General features: G+C 25.5%; 5 protein-coding genes across 5 annotated transcripts; 2 read left to right on the forward strand and 3 right to left on the reverse strand.

The window, feature by feature from the left end:
* Positions 1-513: 513 nt before the first annotated feature.
* Positions 514-6,258, reverse strand: PmUG01_08026200 (DNA2/NAM7 helicase, putative; the record flags this gene model as incomplete). Its single annotated transcript, XM_029004417.1, has 1 exon — positions 514-6,258. One exon carries the CDS (start codon positions 6,256-6,258, stop codon positions 514-516), a length of 5,745 nt encoding a protein of 1,914 aa, XP_028861108.1.
* A 5,040-nt stretch (positions 6,259-11,298) lies between these two features.
* Positions 11,299-12,344, forward strand: SDH4 (succinate dehydrogenase subunit 4, putative; the record flags this gene model as incomplete). Its single annotated transcript, XM_029004418.1, has 3 exons — positions 11,299-11,570; positions 12,014-12,072; positions 12,322-12,344. The coding sequence occupies 3 exons, from the start codon at positions 11,299-11,301 to the stop codon at positions 12,342-12,344; spliced, it is 354 nt and encodes a 117-aa protein (XP_028861109.1).
* A 34-nt stretch (positions 12,345-12,378) lies between these two features.
* On the reverse strand, positions 12,379-14,902 carry PmUG01_08026400 (conserved Plasmodium protein, unknown function; the record flags this gene model as incomplete). Its single annotated transcript, XM_029004419.1, has 6 exons — positions 12,379-12,480; positions 12,823-12,929; positions 13,157-13,246; positions 13,455-13,577; positions 13,753-14,487; positions 14,725-14,902. The coding sequence occupies 6 exons, from the start codon at positions 14,900-14,902 to the stop codon at positions 12,379-12,381; spliced, it is 1,335 nt and encodes a 444-aa protein (XP_028861110.1).
* A 441-nt stretch (positions 14,903-15,343) lies between these two features.
* On the forward strand, positions 15,344-17,236 carry PmUG01_08026500 (ankyrin-repeat protein, putative; the record flags this gene model as incomplete). Its single annotated transcript, XM_029004420.1, has 8 exons — positions 15,344-15,352; positions 15,471-15,507; positions 15,682-15,749; positions 16,035-16,232; positions 16,415-16,462; positions 16,736-16,786; positions 16,926-16,998; positions 17,187-17,236. The coding sequence occupies 8 exons, from the start codon at positions 15,344-15,346 to the stop codon at positions 17,234-17,236; spliced, it is 534 nt and encodes a 177-aa protein (XP_028861111.1).
* A 1,283-nt stretch (positions 17,237-18,519) lies between these two features.
* Positions 18,520-19,381, reverse strand: PmUG01_08026600 (eukaryotic translation initiation factor 2 subunit beta, putative; the record flags this gene model as incomplete). The annotated part of the gene is given in 3 exon segments (XM_029004421.1): positions 18,520-18,595; positions 18,791-19,278; positions 19,292-19,381. The coding sequence occupies 3 exon segments, from the start codon at positions 19,379-19,381 to the stop codon at positions 18,520-18,522; spliced, it is 654 nt and encodes a 217-aa protein (XP_028861112.1).
* Positions 19,382-20,903: the final 1,522 nt, after the last annotated feature.

Raw genomic sequence — 20,903 nt, forward strand, 5'->3', positions numbered from 1 at the left:
CTTCTCATTTAATGAGCTATTCACGCTGACACAAACAAGTGAGTGATGGCAAATCAGTGCAATGCATGACAAAAAATTTATTACCTGAAATTTTAGTAACTCCATATATTATTATCCTTTTGTTAAACTTAATCATTATTTTAATTATAACTACTACTCTGTGGTACGCTTATGCACATATGTCAAATGGTGTGTTAACTGGTATGTAAAATGGTACGTAATATGGTCTGCAAAATTGCATGTTAAATGGTGTGTAAAATGGATGTTTGGAAGAATAAAATAAATAAGCAAACTGATATGTTAAACATATTAACAAAGGAAAAATTTTCAAAAAATTGTTTATAAAAAAAATAAAGTAACATTATTATATCCACATTATTGTAAAGGAAAAACAACAAATTTAAAGAATAATTATAGCTAATACTATTTAAAAAAAAAAAAAAAAAAAAAAAAGAGTATATAAAAAATAAAATGCTGAAATATAAAAATACAGTTACTAATTTTGTATAGATATTATTTAAATAAAAATTTCGAAAAATTTGGTAGAAATATTTGCACTGCTGAAAGTAGTTTCTTATCCGTATTGCACTGGTTTAGAAGCATGTCCATAAAGTAATTGCTATTTTTTAAATATATATTATTTTCTTGCAAAGGTGAAATAATTATGCTACACGGAATATCCTTCTTGATATGTTCACTGTCATAACTTTTTTCTGTCTCATTGTTTGCACATGATTTAGCATTCCCATATTTTTCATTTTTTGAGTTGCATGGTAATAGAGATGATGAAATATCAATCTTTTTTAGTTCTTCTGAATTGTAGCTACTCATTTTGTCACTCTTAATCTTCTTTCCTGTTAACTTGGATTTCTTTACAGTTATTATGCTACTGTCCAGCATTATTTCTTCTTTTTTCCTATCCGTTTTTCCTAAAATAGAATTATTCCTATTTTTCCCGTCATCATATGTCACATCTGTGCTTATACTTCTATCCTTTCCATCTTCTTCCACGTGGTCATCTTCCACATGGTTACCTTCTTCTACGTAGTTATCTTCTTCTACATAGTTTTCTTCTACGTAGTTATCTTCTTCTACATAGTTATCTTCTTCTACATAGTTATCTTCTTCTACGTGGTTATCTTCTTCCCTTTGATTTGCTTCCAGATTTAAGACATTCGCTTTTTCTGAATCATTAATGCACAACTTTTTTAAAAGGTCGATTACATCGTTCTCGTTAACTACGTTTCCAATGTTCACATTCGTTTCGTCGAAATTATTGTAAGCGTAGTTTTTGTTGTAATCCTTTTCACTTTTAGCCTTATTTTTTATTTCCATCTTTTCACTTCTCTTAATTGGGTTGGTATGAAGTGAACTCTTCAATTTAGAGAGTTCACTTTCATCTTCACTGTATTGTGAAAAAACATTATACATAATATGCTCATTATAAATAGAATTTTCTAATCTTTTATGAATTAGTTGAATATTATCATCAAATTGATCGCCGTCTAATATTTCTTCTGATATGTTTTTCACCTTGGAAATTAATATTTTATGATCAATTTTAATGACCTTATTATTTTTTTTATAATGATTAATAATCTTATTCCATGAATCGCACTCTTTTAAATATTTGCATTTTCCGAAAATAAATAAGTTACACCTAGCCCTGGTAAGAGCTACATTCAGTCTTTTTTCATTCGTAAAGAATATATTCGAATCATCTACTTCTTCATCTGTATAATATTCGGAATTCCTTTCATTTTGGTCCCCTTTTTTGGGCACACATGCTTTTAGTTCATGCTTCTCTTCTGTTTTTAATGCTTTTTGTAGTTTCTTTTCCTTCTTCTTTTTCTTATGCTTACTCCTTATATATCCTGTGGTTCTTACGCATACAAATATTATAATGTCTTTTTCCTTCCCCTGAAAACCATCCACGGTCCCAATATCTATGAAATTCGAAATATTATTTTTATACCCTTTTTTTTTAAAAAAATGATTTAATTCATTTTCTAGAAAATATTTTTGTATAGCATATGGAGTTATGATACCAATTCTTTTATACCATTCATACACATTTTCTGATGTAAAAATATAATGTAAGAATTCAATAAAATGAATAACTATTTCACTCTCTTCAACATTTACATATGATGTTTTTATTTTCTTTTGGATAGAAAAAGGGATATCGTAAAATACAGTATGTTGCAAAAAGGGAATAAAGAACCATTCTAATATTCCTTCATTTTTCTGACACAAAAATAGTTCAGGCAAATTTTCCGGTAATTTACCAAAACGATTTTCCATATATTTAAATAAATTAAAATTAGTTAGAGTATTATACATTTTCTCATTAACCGTATCGTCTTTATATCTTAATTCATTAATATATTCGTTTATTTTATTTTCTTTAAGTAAAAGAGATAAAAAACTAGAAGCATCAGTTATTTTATTCATGTAATAAAATTTGTTTGGGAAATAAGATATATCTGGGTGCATTCTATATTGTATGGATAATAAATTATATTTTACCTTATTCATCTTATTTTTTTTTTGTAATCTTTCAAAAAGAGATCTACCATATTTCCCTTTTTTAGCTAACATTGAAAATACTGTAGCTGATAATTGATTTGGATCACCAACTAATATAATCTTATTACAAGAAAAACATAACGGAATAAGTATATCCAATTCAACTGCTTGTGATGCTTCATCTATAATTATAGCATCAAAATGGTTTATATATTTTCGTATATTCGTATTGAAACAAGAAGATAAAGTTGAACAAATAATATTTGATGTTTTTAAAAGGAATTTTGTAATTATTACATCTTTCTTGTCTTTATTAAGAAAATAAAATAAACGTTCTTTGAATTCTAGACTAAACCCTAATAAATCTGTGCTTATATTACTACCTAATCTTGTAACAATTGGATGAAACAGTTCACCATTTTCATCAAATATACCTTCATCTAGAGAAATTAATCTTCTTAATATTTCATCTATTGCTGCGTTTGAGGGAGCGCAAACTAGGATCCTTTTACTCCTTATAAATTTTAACCTGTTTATGGGTTCTTTCTTCATGTTCTTTAGTTCGTCGTTACTATTTCTGTGTGTAATCCCACACCCTTCTCTGCCCTTTTCCATTTCTTCTGCTTCTCCTGCTACTGCTTCTACATTTTGTGCTTTTTCTTTTTCCATCTTTATTTCTACTTGCTTACTATCAATTTTGCCTTCCTTCGTTCTATTAGCTGTCACAAGACGATTTTCTCCCCCGTTTGACAGTCCATCCGCTGTACAAGCTTCTTTCCAATAGCTACTATACTCTTCGATATCTTGGTATACTTGTGTGTGCAGTATACTATCGTTGATAGAGTAACAAGAGTTGTGACAACTCTCATTGATGACTTTTATTTCTAAAGAATTTTTATCTTTTTTTGCTGAAGCAGAGCTGTATGTATTAGGATTATAAATTGGCTTTATCAATTCTATTAGATTTTTAATCCTATTTTCGTTATTTTTAAAAACATCATCTTTATTATACATACTACTCATGCAACCAGTATTTGGACAGTTTGTACCATTAAGACAACTATAATACTCATTATCATCCGTTTTTGCTAGCTTACTAAGAGCAATCATAATACTAATATGTATCCTACAGGCACAGTTCTTCTGCATGTTGTTACCTCTATCACCGTGAATAACATATTTATTTTCCACATCATTCTCTTTAGGAGAGTGATGAAAAAAATCGTCATATTCTATTGCATCAAAGCAGTTATCGTCATTATAATAGCAGTAATCATTTTCTTTACTATAATTCATCCAAGCATATGGGCTTTTATTTATTTTTTCCCTTTCTAAATAACCATCTGGAGATAATTCTTTTGTACTATTTGAATTACTATTTCGTTTTATTTTATCTTTTTGAAAAAACATTAATGAACTTATAATACCTAAAATTGTAGTTGTTTTTCCTGTACCTGGAGGTCCTTGAATTAACGTAATGCCCCTATTTAAGATGCTATTATTGATAGCTCTTAATTGATATTTATTATAAATGGTAAAAAATTTTTTTTTTAATAATTCAGGGATATAATTGAAACCTTCATACTCGTCCTTTGAATTCTCTACGTCAGTTATATTTTTTATTAGTTCATTTCTTTTAAGAGTATTTTTATCATTTAGATGTCTTACAGTAAATTCTAAGAGATGATTATACTGAAGAAATCTAATCTTATTATTTTCTTTTCTTTTTGGTTTTTCCTCTTCCTCCTCTTCTTCTTTTTCTTCTTCGACTTCGTCTTTTTCTTCACTCTTTCTATCTTGTGCTAATTTTAACTGATTTAAGTAATATTTAATCTTCTCTATTAAATGTTCCGTTTTTCTTTCTGCATCATATGGATCATTGTATTTCAAGTCTTCATTCATATCACAGTTATTATAGATTTTGTTTTGTTTCATTTGCGACTCTTCCCCTAATGTACAACTGTCAGTTGTGTTTGTCTTTTCCTGCTCTTTCACTCCTAATGGCTTGGGATCTATGTGATCATCATCGCCATTTTTGTAGTAACTTTGGCTGCCACTTCTACTTCTACTACTGCCACTTATACTTCTACTACTGCCACTTCTACTTCTACTACTGCCACTTATACTTCTACTACTGCCACTTCTACTTCTACTACTGCCACTTCTACTACTGCCACTTCTACTTCTACTACTGCCACTTCTACTTCTACTACTGCCACTTCTACTTCTACTACTGCCACTTCTACTTCTACTTCTTCTACTACTACTTCTACTTCTTACATTGCCACTTCTACTTCTACTACTTTTTCTGTCACCTTTACGATAATTTCCCTTCCCACCTACATCTATGTCAATAATTTCACGCAAGAGGGGGGAGTATCTAAAGTAAACCAAACAGTTGAATTGGTGAAGAGTAGTAGTTAAGTTGGTCACTTTTGAAATGCGAATAAAATAATCATTTAACTTGTTTTTAGTAAATATCTCATACATAATGCATTTTCTTACTTTATCAATAATATCAAAATTTTGATAACTCGTATTGAATCTTATTTTAATTGCTTCATTGTCTTTTGAAAAGACGAAACCTAGTAAATGGCGAACACAGTACTTTCTAATCATGTAAATTTCTTCATTCGTTACATCACTTTTTTTTTTCTTTTTTTTGGAGGAAAGTGTTTTGTTATTACATGTGTTTTGCTTACTTGAATTAATCATTCCAAGTGATGTTGTATTTATATTTTCACCTTCACAAAACGTATTCAATGTATTTCTTTGTTTTTTACTTTCCCGTTTACAATTCTTTATTTTACTACAAACCACTTTAGCACTTATCTGTATAGCATTCGTTTGTTCAAATAACAAATTTTTACGCATTATCATTTTACTTCCTAAAAACTCATCATCTATTTTTTCAACATATGATGACTTGAACGAGTTTAAGTATGGAAAAAATGTGTCAAGTCGCTTTTTTTTATCATTTTCCCGTTTATAATTGAAACTATTTCCATTTTGTATCTTTTTATTATTTTCTATTTTTTCTGATGACTTCAATGGAATAGTACAAAACCTATCTGCTTCATTTTTTTCCGTTATTTTTGGTATAAATCTTAGCAGAATAAGATCACCAATATGTATATTATCATAAAGCTGCAAATTATCACTACTATATGCCAAATTAATATCAAATTCAGAGTCATATATATATCTTATTTTATCATTACTATTACTCAGATCTAATTCATATTCTCTTATATTTCCATCTGCTTTGTTACGATTTATCATTTGCTGGGTTTCAATTAAAAATAATGGAAAATAGGCGTGAAAATATTCTTCAAAACTTTTGAAAATGTCCGGTAGGGAAGTACAAATATTTAAATCAATTTTTAACCTATTTTTTAACGCATATATATTTATCTCTCTTTCATTCCTTAAACTAATGTAATAATTCCATCTTAATATTATATCAACTAAAAAGTAAGAGACATCAAAATATCCTTTTTCTAAAATAAATGTCCTACGTATTAATGTCAAAATGTTTTTATTCGTTTTTTGATAAGTTCTACAACTATATTCTTCTTCTTTATTTAAGTCATAACTTTTCGAATTCAGAAATTTACTTTTTATATTCTCTTCTAAACATTTAAATTCATTATCTTTGTTATATTTCTCGAATATATTCCAATTGAAAAAAACTTTAACAAAATATTCATCATTCCATTTTTCCCACATTCTGTCCTTAACCAACTATTTGGTGTCATAAGACTTTTGTGCAGTACACCACAACAGCCAAAAGAAAAAATAAAATAAAATAAAATAAGCAAAAAGGAAAACAAAACAAATTAGCACCTGTTTTTATGCTAGCACATGTGCATATAAAATATTATAGGCATATTTTTACTATAAAAATGCCTCTTTTATGCATATGAAAAATAAACAATTATATCCCTTAACTTTAGTTATAGTCATTCAGAAAAACTGTTCACCTTATTTAGAATTGCGGAGATTGTGGATATTATTCATTTTGTGCCTATATTAGATTACTCCTTATTTTGCCCTTTCTACCTTTTCCCCCCCATTGGTTTTGAACACATATATATATGTTGTATATATTACAAGTATGTATATATATACATTTATATGCATGTATATATATAGATATAGGTATATATACATGGATATATATATTTACATATATATATGTTGTATATATTACATGTATGTATATATATACATTTATATTCATGTATATATATAGATATAGGTATATATACATGGATATATATATGTATACATATATGTTTACATATGTAAAGCTGTTTTTTTATTGAAAAAACGAAAAAGATAACTTATAAGTGAACGTGTTTTTTTAAAAATACTTTTTCGCGTTTCCCCTTTAAACCATAATTTTGTTAATTTTAATAATTTTGTTTTTTTACTTTTTCCGTATTAAACTTTTTACATTATATATTTAATTAAAAAAAATAATAAATAAAATAAAATAAATATAAATACATTAATTACAATTTTTTTTTTAATAACAGATATAAGTATATTGTATATATCTGGGTGTAACCAATTCAAACAAAAATACGTTGTTATGAACGTGTACTTTTTTTTTTTTTTTTATTACCATGTATCCATTTACTATTTGTCATTTTTTTTCATTTTATACATTCTCTGGTTCGGTTAAACATTACATTTTGATCAGATCACATATATAGCTCTATGAACAATTAGTGCTTAAGTTTTAATACCTTTGTAACTATTTTTAAATCATTCATCTTTTTTTTCTCTAAAAAAAAAAAAATATATATATATACCGTTGTTTTTTTTTTTTTTTATTCATTAAACAGGCAAGAAAGGGGTGCAATTTTTCTTAAAAAGAGAAAAAAATAATAAGATAATAAAATATAGTTTAAAAGGATTTTTTCTAAAATACTTTTCCCTCCTTTTTCTTTAACCCAAAATTATTATTTTTTCTTTAAACGAATTAAATGTTTTTGTATTACATTTTAGGACAAAAAAAAAAAAAAATAATAAAATACACACATAAAATTACTATTCTTTTTTAACGGGTCGTGTATATTTTATATAAGGGTGTAACTATTTTAAATAAAAACATGTTGACAACAGTAAACATATATATATATTTTTTTTTTTTTTTTTTGCCATGTATCATTTACCATTTACCTTTTTTCTGATTTTATATATGCTTTGTTATGGTTAAAAATTACATTTTGAACAGTTCACACACTTAATCCTATGAACATTTAGTGGTTAATTTTTAATACCTTTGTAATTGTTTTTAAATCATTTATTTTTTTTTTCTCTAAAAAAAAACAAAAAATATACTGTTGTTTTGTTATTTAAACAAGCGAAAAGGGGTATAATTTATTTTTAGAACAAAAAAAAAAATAAATAAAAGAAAGCACAACCGGGCTAATGGACAAACCGAATTGCTACATATGACACTACATCAGTTACGATATCTTATTATAACGTTTACTCTTGTTCAAAGGGAAGCTTGAGTATTTTTGTGGATTAAATCATGAAATTACATTAATATTTTTAATTATATTTCTGTTTTCCTCTCTTTTGAATGTGTGTTGAAGCAGGTGCTTTTTTATAATGGACATTTTTGTTGAAGGCATTTGAAAAAAATGAATATGACTGGTGCATACTTTTTTGCGCACCTTACAACTATACTTTCATTTATATTTTATTTTATATTATTGTTTTTTAACGACGTTTTTTTTATAGTTTTTATGTTAGGAATGTAAAAATTTCTTAAGATGTATAGGCATACAAAAGCCCATAAACATATATGCATGTATATACGCATTATATATTTTGTATTTATATTGACAAGTATCATACTAAGCACATTTTTCAAATTACATATTTTAAGAACAAGTTTGAGTTAATATATATTCTCATGTGGAATGAAAATTGCTGTACATAAGCTAAACTGAACAATGAAAAATATATACATAGTGTTTTCAAAGTTTTTACTCAAAATAATATCCTCATTTAATTTTATTTTGTTTCTTTTTTACATGTGAAAGCCTTTATATTGTAACAACATCTATTTGATCCTTGTGTTAATAACACTATTGTTCATGGCCAATTTAGTTATTCGGTTATTCCACTGTTTTGCCATCTTGTTATTTATGCGTAAAAATATTTAAAAATATTTCTTTTTGAATATTTTTTATTCGGTTACAAAATTTTTTTTTTTTTTGAGTTTCGTTTTCTAAATGGCGCAATTATGATTCCTATTTTTCAGTTTTCATTCTTATTTTTATTTCAATTTTAGTTTTGGGGGTTTTTCCTGTGCTTGAAAAAATATTATACAAATATTCCGTCGAATAAATTATAATTTGAACTCAATTTAAACCTGATATTCACAAATTAGTGTATGTATTTCTTAATATATAAATTGTATAAACAAATAAAATGGTAAGTTTATCTTTTTTAAAATTTTTTGGAGGAAATAATGTTATATACATATATATATATATATATAAAACATTTTGGTTATGTAAAACCTATCTTTTTGATTATTATGTATAAAGAATTTGTAAATATATAAATACTTATTATATGTGTTAATATTATGTTTGTATGTACTATGTAAGTATGTACTATGTATGTATGAATTGTGTATATATGTATTGTCTATGGATGTATTGTGTATGTATGTATTACAGGAGCATGTGTATATGAATTTATGCATGTTTCTTGTATAGACTTGTCAATTTAACTACTTTATATAAAAAAATTACAACACCTCGTAAAAGTACAGGTGGACAGCACGCTGATATTTGGTGCTTCTTATGACTTAACGAATTGTACATAATATTTTTTAAAAGATTATCTTATTTTTTTATAGCATTTCTTTTTCAAATGTTAATGTCAAATGGAAACGATTTTTATAATAATAAAAAAGGATGTAAAATGGGAAAAATTAAAAAGTGATAATAAAAAAAAAAAGAAAAAAAAGATGATATTGGAAAGGAATATGTTAAAAGTACAATTAAATTAGAGCATAAATTTTATTTTTTTAAAATAGGGCATTTGTCTAAAGCGTATATATTATTATACACACATATATATATATATAATACATATTTAATACGTATTCAATGCATATATGGTACTTGTATGATACACATATATGTACATACTTATACATATATAAGCATATAAAACCTATTTGTACATATGTAAGTTTTTATATATGCAATTGTTCTTCTTCATAACAAATCAGAATGGAATAAAATAAAATACTTTATCATTTTCAATAGAGAGTATACACTCTATACGTTGTATTAATGTATCAACCACTTCTTTTATAAAAAAGAAGAAAAAGTATATAAATATAATAATGCTACTACTATGTTTTTTTCTTTCATCCTAGAAGCAATATTTCATTCAAAATGCCACAACAAAAAAATGGAGAAGAATATAAAAACAAAAAAATAACTTGATAATATGTAGACTAAAAATTGTATCTTCTTTTTGTGTTTGTACTGTAAAAAGTGTATTTCAACAGATCATCAACAACAGGAACAGGAAAAGGAACAAGAAAATTTGTATAATAAAATTAGACGCTTATTATTTTTTTTTTTTATTAATACAAATAATATAATATTCCCGTATTTTCAATTAAAATAAAGGAATATAAAAAACAAAAAATAATAACAAAATTCTTACGCATACATATAAAATAATTACATTTATTTTTATTTATCAGGTATTATTTTTTATCTTATATAAGAAAGAAAAAGAACAACGTCTGCTCGTCGTATCAGCATCTGTTCGATAACAAAAAAAACAGAAAGAACGATAAACCGTTATTTCATGCATATATATATATATATATATATACATACATAATTACTATATTTTACGTATTGTTAAATTAAATTTTAAAATAAGTATAAAATAAAAGGATATATAATAGTAATAACACAATACAAAATTATACATACAACAAGAAGTATAATATGTTAAAAAAATACATTTGTTATCATTTCTTTAAACGGACATTATGTATTCTTCTAATTAAGAATAATTTTATTCTACAAAAATTAATTTATTATTTATTGAAAAAAATACCATTCTTTTGAATATTTATTTTTTATTTAAAAAAGTTATAATTTAGTAATTATAATAATTAAATTGTTGTTTTATTTTATATGTATTTTCAACTTCCATACATTTATTATAAAAAGGGGACGAACAAATAGCCCTTACAATTTTAAAATAATATATATATATATATAAATTATATAATATATATACATACTTGTGTACGTAAGTATATTACATACATATGAACAAAATATGTATGTTTATGAATTACATTTTGTATATAATATTATTATATGAAAAAAAAAAAATATATATATGTATATATATAATACAAAAAAAAAAAAAAAAAGAATATTTTTTTTAATTAATTTTATATATTAACTTTTATTGATATTTTTAAAAGTAGGAAGGGTTTAATTTATAAGAAAGTATTTGTATAAATATTAATGTAAATATTTTCGTTAGAAATTATAATTTTTATCGTGCCTAAATCCAATAATATTTAGCTGTTATGTATATGTATATATATATATATATATATATATATATATATACATAGTATTTATACATACATATTGTGTTTATTCGTACATACTGTGTTTATATATACCTATTGTAAATTTATATATACATATATATAGCTTTTTTTCTTATAATTTGAATAAAGTAAAAATGAAGTTCAAATTGCCGTTAGGGAAGAAAAAGAAGGGGTTTGAATGTTCAATATTTGGGAGTGGTAAATCAGTTCTAAGTAAACTTTTCGGTAGTGGCATTGACAAATATTTTAAAGCTGTAAATATTTCCATTATTTTAATGTTTGTAACAGTATTGCATTACATTTATTCTTTTAATATAAGAAATGTAAAGAATAAGGATCGAAATATATTATATATGTACTATGGGTTTTTAGTTTGTCTCGTGGGGTTTGCTATTAGTATTAATTGGTAAGAATCACATATATAGAATGTTTATATTATGCAAACGGTACATGCTATGTACATGCTATATATATAAATATGTTTATCTGTATGCGCATGCGCTTATGTATACGCCTATATATGTAAATTATGTATATTACGTTATGCTGTAAATATATGTAGAGGATGAGTATGCAAATGTATACAGTTTGTGTTACACGTCGAATGTCTGCACAGATTGTGCTTGTATGTTAAAAACATGCATATATATACAATATACCCATATACATGCATATGTACATACAAACATACGCATGTATACATATATACATTTATACGCATACACAAATACACATGTGATGTATTGTCATAGAAGGATTCCCCTTTAGTACATGCAGCATTTCCGTAATTATATGTTCTTTTTTTTAAAATTATTTATTTTATTTTTTTTTTGAATTATATAAATGTAGGATCTATTTCGAATATTCCAAAAATAAGAAAAAGAGTTTTTCTCCTTTAGACGTTAAAAGTAAAAAACAGTAGCTGTACATATGTATATGTTTGAGTACATTTTGTTTTTGCATTTTATCGCCTTTTTTTGTGTTAAAAAATTGGGTAGACATTTTTTTCATTACGAATTTATATCATATAAATATATTTACATCATATACACCCATAAACCAACGCATATACTTATTCATATACTCATTCATATATACCCATTCATGTACATGCAACTTCGCATTCATTTTTCTCATCATTCTTTTTTCCCCTTCAGTGGTTAGCAAAAAAAAAAATTGAAAATATAGTCTTTGGTTACATTTCTGAAGATCTCTCACCTGGTAGAAGTTATGTACAGTGGCTTATATATTAATATGCTGTTTGTACCCTTATCGGCATTTCCTTTTTTAAGCTTTTTTTTTTTTTCTTTGGAATTCTGTGATTAAATGTTTTGTGTTTTGTATTTTATAATATATGTATGTTTTATATCATTTTTTTATTTTTATGTATTATATTGAAATACATGTATGTTATTAATATAGACCTCTTTTTATAGGCATTTATTTTATTATTAATTTTTTTTAATTTTTGATACGCGCTTATGTGTTTTTATGTGCATATGCATATTGTACATAATTGAGGGGGGATATATATTTACTCCTCCTCAAAAAAGTATAAAGAATTCAATATGTAAACAAAAAAAAAATGTAAATTTTTTATTACATTTTTGTTACATGCTTGTTACATGCTTGTTGCATTCATGTTATATTTTTATTACCTTTTTAACTTCCTGATAATAAACGTTTAATTGTGTTCTGTCCTTCAAAACCCATATGCCTTCCCCCATCGGTTTGTTGTTTTTAAAATTCCCAACAAAATAATTTCCTAAATTGAAAAATGGGAATAAGAATTATTGATAAACGGTTAATGGTGAACGGTATATGGTGAACAGTGAATGGCGAATTGCGAATGATACGTAGTGAATTGTGAATATGCAATTTTGTTGTATATAGATATGTTATTATTAACGTGTTTACATTGATAAGTGATATTATATGTACGTACGCATAGTACATAGAAAAAAAAAAAAAATAATAATAATAAGTTTAAACCATTTGGCAAAATCCATTTCCCATATGATAAGAATCCGTCTTCCCAATACCCTTCCAATAGGCTTCTGCATTTTTTGTATATGTACTTTCCTATATTTTACAAACATTAGTGAAATGTGATTTTATGTAGAGTTTAAATTAAATTGCACATATATGCATATATATACATACACAGATTTATGTATATATGTACATATTGATCTGTAATTACAATATGTGTATTCTATACATTAAATATTGAACGCTCAGTGAATTAACACTCATAAATATATTACAACATAACAGTACATTAAATTACCCCATCCATTTTTTTTCCCGAATTTCCAACTACCCACATATATATCCCCATTTTTATACAACATCATCCCATCGTTATGTTTTAAACCGTTGGCATAGTTTCCATAGTAGTAATTCTTTTGTTCTGCTTATGCGCAATATATACACATATATATGAATAAATATATATATATATTTAGCGAATCCGTCCCCTTAGCAAATACATATATATATATATACATACATATGGGCTTATATAAATACATATCTATATGTAAATATGCATATTTGCACATAATGATATGTCTACGTGCTCGTACTCATGTAGGTACCTTCCACAGGACTGATGCTGTTTTTTTTCATTTTGGTTTGATCCAAATTTTTCATAAGTTTTAATAACTTCTTAGAAAACTTTTTTTTATTTTTATAAAAATCTTTGTTTTCTTTATGGTCATATTCATAATATTCTTTATCGTCATCCTCATAGGCGTTAATACCATCGTTTTCGTTGTTTTCGTTGTTTTCGTTGTTTTCATCGTTTTCATCGTTTTCATCGTTTTCATCGTTTTCATCGTTTTCATCGTTTTCATCGTTTTCGTTATTCTCGTTATTTTCACTGTTTTTTGAGCTCTCATTGGTATTTCCTTCGCTCGTGTCTTCACTGTTTTGCTCATAGTCACTTTGGAAATCTTCACTTTTCTCGTCCTGACTTTCGAAATTTTCGCTCTCTTTTTGATTGCTCTCTTCTAGGTCGCTTCCTTCATAATTGCTCACTTCTTGGCCGCTTTCATCATTGTTGTTTCCCTCCTTTTCACTTACATTATCTTCACCTTCCTCCTCACTTCTACTCTTTTCATTTTCCTCATCACTTACTCCGTATGCGCTTTGCTGTTCTTCGCTATCACTTTGGTTTTCTTTTTTAACATGACGTTTACTTAATTTTTTATTTCCTTTTTTTTTTATGTTGTTACTATAATAATAAGTGCCTATACCATTTTTCTTGCCATGTTCATATAATCCTTGATAAAAATCACCATTATGATAACTGTACTCCCCTTCAAATAAAAAAAAAAAAATAAATAAAATAAAAATATTTCTGAATTTCACTATTTCACTATTTCACTATTTCAAAATTTCAGTAGTTCAATAAAGTAGGGAACAGACACGAATGAAATGCATTCATTCAAATGAATTCCTTTAAGTATATTCTTCTAAGTTCATTCATGTATGGATATTCTCGCATGTGCATTCCTGCATGTGCATAAGTGTAATGTATAAAAAATGTTAGCAACCATATCCATGTTTTTTTCCCAGTAAGATATTTCCGTAATACTTTTCTTTTGTCTTCAAATTGTTATGAGGGTAAAATATCACAGTCCCTATGCCCGTGTAATTTTCCAACGAATTTGACGATTCCCCATTATCTTTTAACAGTTTTATTTTATTTCTCAAAATTTTTTTTGGACTCATTTCGAAGTTATTATAATGCAAAAATTAAGGCACAATTCTGGATTTTGTATATGACATTGAAAATATTAGAAGCCTTGATTTTTGCTTTATTATGTGTGTGCATATATATATACATATATACGTACGTACAAGCATACGTACAGACATACGTACTTTTATACACACGTACAAACACACATTTCTTTGTATATCTATGTACATAAAGAAGTAATAGTAATTTTATTTTCATATTTATATATGGGAGAGCATACATACATATTATATAAAAAAAAAAAATAATATCACATGACTAGCGACCATAAAAAACGGGAAAAAGAGAAAGAAATATTACATAACAAAGAAATACCAGAAATAGTTATATATATATATATATATATCATAAAAAGACAATTTTTTTAAGGACCCTTCTGATTAATTTCATATGCAAAATGCTCAAATATAATGGCAACTGTTAATATTAATATAAATAGATAAATTCCATAATATATGCCATTTCGCATTTTTGATATATAAAAAAAAAAAAAAAAAAAAAAAACTCTTTAAATAATACATATTTTTCTCCTTATAGGAAGAGAGAGTAAAAATGCTAGTTGCTGCAAGAAAAGGTAGAATTATATGTTTACGTTTTCAATTAACATTTTTATTATATTACTGCTATAATTAAATGTATTCCTTCATTTTTATTAGGATTTTTAAAAAAAAAAAAGCATACTAAGCATATACATGCATTATTTTTTCACCTCTTACCATTATGAATATATATTGATATGCTTTAATAGACATTTATGAAGATGTCATTGCCTTGTCTAAACTGCAAATTCCACTAGGCGATTACGTTCAACCCCCGGTAAAATGGAAGAAATAAATGTTCGTTTAATTTTATAGGATAGTGGGCATTTATATGTGTATATGGCTATTTAACTGTACATAAGCACCTGCACAGTGCTTGCAGAACAACAAAATTTAATAATGAGTATGTAAAAAGAAAATGTAAAAAGTTATTATAAGTGCAAGACATAAGCTTCTTATAAATAAAAACGTACGAAATACTTTTTTCATCTTTTTCTACTTTTTTCTGCTTTTTGTTCTTTCTATTCTTTTTCTCATTTCCTTTTTAATTTTACCACGCCAGCATAATAGAACAGCCTTCTGGTACAGTTGTAGAAATGGAAATTTAAAAATAGCTAGAATAATTTTAAAAAAGGGGAGTAACATAAATCATAAGGATGTTAATGGGATATCACCCCTTCATATTTGTTCCAAATACGGACATACACATATAGCTAAATTTCTTATTGAAAACAATGCCGATATAAACATTAAAGATAATGTTAGAATGAAAAAATTATACAGTAAAAATTGGCGCTTTAACAGATCAATGGGAAATATAAGCGCACATGTAAATGTACATACATAAATATATATATATGGGCAAAAGAAGACAAAATATAGCATAACGCATAACATTTTAATAAACAAAATAAATCACTTCCACATGTTTCTTCATTTAAGGAAGGACAAACCCCTATATTTTACGCCATAATAAATAAACATTATGATGTAATGTTACATTTTGCTTTATGCTCAACTTGATAACACTCACATGGGGTGTACCCTTATGCATATAAATACATATATATATATATATATATATGTACATAGACACGTGTACAATTGTGGTACGTTTGTACGTTGGCACGTGTACTTTCATATGTAATTACATGCTCGTATGTACTTATAGCACTATCAAATCTGTATCTTATTCTTCACTTCATACAATTACACTTTTATCGCTGCTACTAATTAAATAGTATGATCACTGGTTTTTATTAGATTGTTAAACTGTTAATAGAGAGCGGTGTTGATGTGAAAATGAAAGACCAGGTAATATTAAATCTTGTTGCTCGTAATTTAAAAATATGTGCAACTAAAGTAAAACAAAATGTATAACTATAATTGTAACATTCATTATTATATATATATATATATATATATATATATATATCGTCCATACTTTTTTCAGAATAATGCAAGTGTGTATGATTACGCGGACTTCACTGGAAAGACAAAATTATCCACCTATATATTATATAAAAGTTCAAGAGAAAAAAAAAAAAAAAAATACATACAAATATATTATTACACACACAGACGCACTCATATGTATAACCATAGTTACGACCGCTAACTAGCTCTTTATATACGCGCCTTAACATCCCTTAAGCTTTATTTTAAATTCCTATTTATTTTGCACATTTTTTTTTTTTTTTTTTTACTTTAATAGGTAACGAGATAATTGTTAAAGATTCAAAGGGAGCGTTAAATATAGATTAAGAATATTATACAACGATATAATGGCGAAATGGTATAATGGTGTAATGGTATAATGGCATGATGGTATGATCACATGATGACCTGTACAATTTCATCAGAACAATTAACAGTTATCAGTTACTTGGGGAATTATGTTTCCCATCATATTTTCATAGTTTTTAACGCAATTTAAAATAATATTTTTAATTAAATTTGTAATAGGAATATTTAAATGGCGATGTTGTGCGCATTGGTGAACATATATACAACACCCGCAGGTGTGTATATGTGAATAAATAAATAAATATATGTATACATACATACATACATGCATAAATAAATACATACGTTTACGTTTAAACTTAAAACAAAAATACATGCATTCATGAAAAGTAGACTTGGTGTAATTAAAAAAGAAAAGGAGGAAATGTAATTTATTATCTTATGTATTATTGCCTGCGTCAGACGTATATATGAATGAGTGTAAACATACATATATTTATATATAAAATGGTATTATCATATTAACAAGACTTTTTTCGCTTCTTATTTTTAAATTTGCAAATGTATACACATACGTATATGTATATACATATACATATATATATATACGAGACAAAAAAGAAAAAGGGAAAATTGGAAGAACTTTTTAATTGCGCAATACAAAACATCAACTCTGCATAAATAAAAAATTATAAATATGTCTCAATATGCATGAGTAATATAAATTTACATTTGTATGCTTACGTAGGAGTGGCATAAAAAATAGGTATGCGTAGAAATATGCAGAGATATACATATACACACTTTTTTGGATTTTATTCGTAGTAATAGACTACATAATAAATTGTAACATAAATATATAATTTGTATATTGCAATAATAAATACTGTTCTGCCTCTTTTTTTTTTTTTTTCCTTTTTGCTCTTATAATAATTGTTACAATACTGCTAATTCGTTAGTACTTCACATATGTATATATATTTATATACACGTATATATGTATGTACTTCATAATAAATATAATTATTTAAAAACTAACAAGCTAAACTAAATTTTATACAAATGAATCTCAGGGTATATTTAAAAAACAAAAAATGGGCTTTTTTTATGCTTATTTTATTTTATATTTTTTATTTTGGGGTCATAAAAAAAAAAAAAAGAATGTTTTATGTGTATTCTTTTTTTTTCTTTTTTTTTTTTTTTTGATATAATTATACAATTTTTAAGTTATATATATATACATATACATATATATATATATGCTTATAAGTTTATATGTTTATAAATTTACACTTTTAACCTTAATTAATATGCTTTGCTTTCCTTCTTTCTCCTCTTCCAAGTGCATGGAAACCACTCTTGATAGTAGTAACGGATCTGAAAAAAACAATAAAGCGAGAAAAACGCAAAATAAATGGTGTTGTACAGCAGGCAGTAAAACATAACAAACGGATAAATAAGAAGCATACTGGAATATATGAAGTTTGCGTTAGTGGGGGATTTGTACAACATAAAAAAAATAAACATTTAAAAATGTATGTTAAAAAGAAAACAAAAAAAAAAAAAGGTAACCTTTTGGCCCCACAAGCATTGCAATGTTGATGAAAAAGCCTAGTCCTACTATCCTTTTCCATTGCTGTATTAGGACTTTTACACATTTGACAAGTAACATATTCAGTTATATATTTTCTTAATAATGCTTCAATATGTTTTGGTCCATATTTTCCTTTTAACACTAACTGCCCTTCTCCTGCTATGGACCCTTCTGTTCCTAATTCTGCCAAAACAAAATGAAATACATGTTCTTCATTTCTATTCATAATTGTACAAATATCTTTAAAATTAATCCATGCTACTTTTTTCGAACCGACTCTAACAACTTGTGGTGGTTTGATTGTATACTTTTTTGATATACATAAATCTATATTATGCTTATTAACTAAGACTTGTATCCTATTTAGTAATTCTTCGTAAGAGTATATTTCACCTCTTTCAAATACTTTACCTGTTCCATCTATTATAACTTCTTCTATTTGTTCTGTTATCTCTTTTTTTTTTTTTTTTTTTTTTTTTTTCACCGAAATCGAACAATTGTTGTGCTTCATCATTTACCTTGTCCAAATCTTCAAAAGCCGCGCTTGCATCTTCCACTTTTTCTTCCATATTTAAATGCTCTACGCGCGTGTATGTTTGCGTATGTGTGTGTATATCTATTTATATATTTTATTTTTATTTTATTTTTATTTTATTTTTTATTTTTATTTTATTTTTATTTTTATTTTATTTTTTTTTGAGTATATTATATCCAAAATTTGATATAAAATGCCCGTTCAGCCGTAATGTGAAAAAGGATGTTTATATCTGTTTAAATTTTTTAGCAAACAGCGATCTACTATTTTTATATTTATATGTGGATATATGTTTGTATATATAAGCTATTTACTTATTTTAATATTTCCCACTTTTTTCAGTAATACATATTAGCAAGTACGTACATATACATACATATATTTTTTTTTTTTGGTTTTTTTTTTTTAATTACTGTATACTTAATATTTTAGTTTCACATAGAAATGTTCTTATTTTTAATTATAACATAGAGAAAACTCGAATAAACGCGAAAAATGATCATAAATATGTATATAAATATACATTCATATACTTTATATATGTTATATAAATATACATTCATATATTTTATATATGTTATATAAATATACAATTCATATATTTTATATATGTTATATTTATATATAATATATATTCGTAAATGATGCATACGTATATATAATATGTATATATGTATGTATGTTTCTTTTTAATTTACAATGCGTTCATGCTTACTAATCTTGAACTTATGCAATGACTTAACTACAAATGGTAATATGGTATATATATTCTTTTTCAAGTATAAAAAAAAATATTAAAAATGAGCACAAAAATGAAATCAATGAATGAACAAAAAAAAAGAGATGGATAAAATGAAAAACGGTATGGAAATATTATATATATATATATATATAAATATGCATATTTATATACATAATTGTGTACATGTATAATATTAAACATACGTACTTTCGTAAATACATACATAGTACATATATAAATACGTACATGTAAATATATATATATATATATATACACATATAAATGAATAAAACAAATGAGTAGGGGCTTCCATAAGATGTGCGCAAAAAATCTAAACAGTTCCTTTTATGGGGTTTATTATTTCAATTCAGTCGTACCTTTAGAAAAACATTCAAAAAAACAGAAAAAATTTTAAATAATATTACTTTATCTACATATTATATAACGTTTGCAATAACGTATGCCCCTAGAATAAGAATCAATAAAATTTTAAAAAGTTGGTGTACATTCTAAATTTTAAGTTTTTCTTTTGAAAAACGAACAATTAAAAAGTTTTAAGGTGTTTTTAAATATGCTCTAGTGCATTTCAAAATAAATCAGGAAGGGGAAAAAAGAAGAAAAAATATTTTGCGAATAATTTTGTGCATATATCAGAAAATAACATACATAATATATATAAATATATATATAAAATATATGCACTGTATAATGCCCCTCTTTTTTCTTATTATATATACGAGCATTCAGAATGATTTTATTATATTTTTTTTTTTTGTTTCGCTTCTTTTGTGCTAGATATAACAGATTACGTCAA

The sequence above is a fragment of the Plasmodium malariae genome (genome assembly GCF_900090045.1).
Source record: "Plasmodium malariae genome assembly, chromosome: 8".
NCBI classification, from domain to species: Eukaryota; Apicomplexa; class Aconoidasida; order Haemosporida; family Plasmodiidae; genus Plasmodium; species Plasmodium malariae.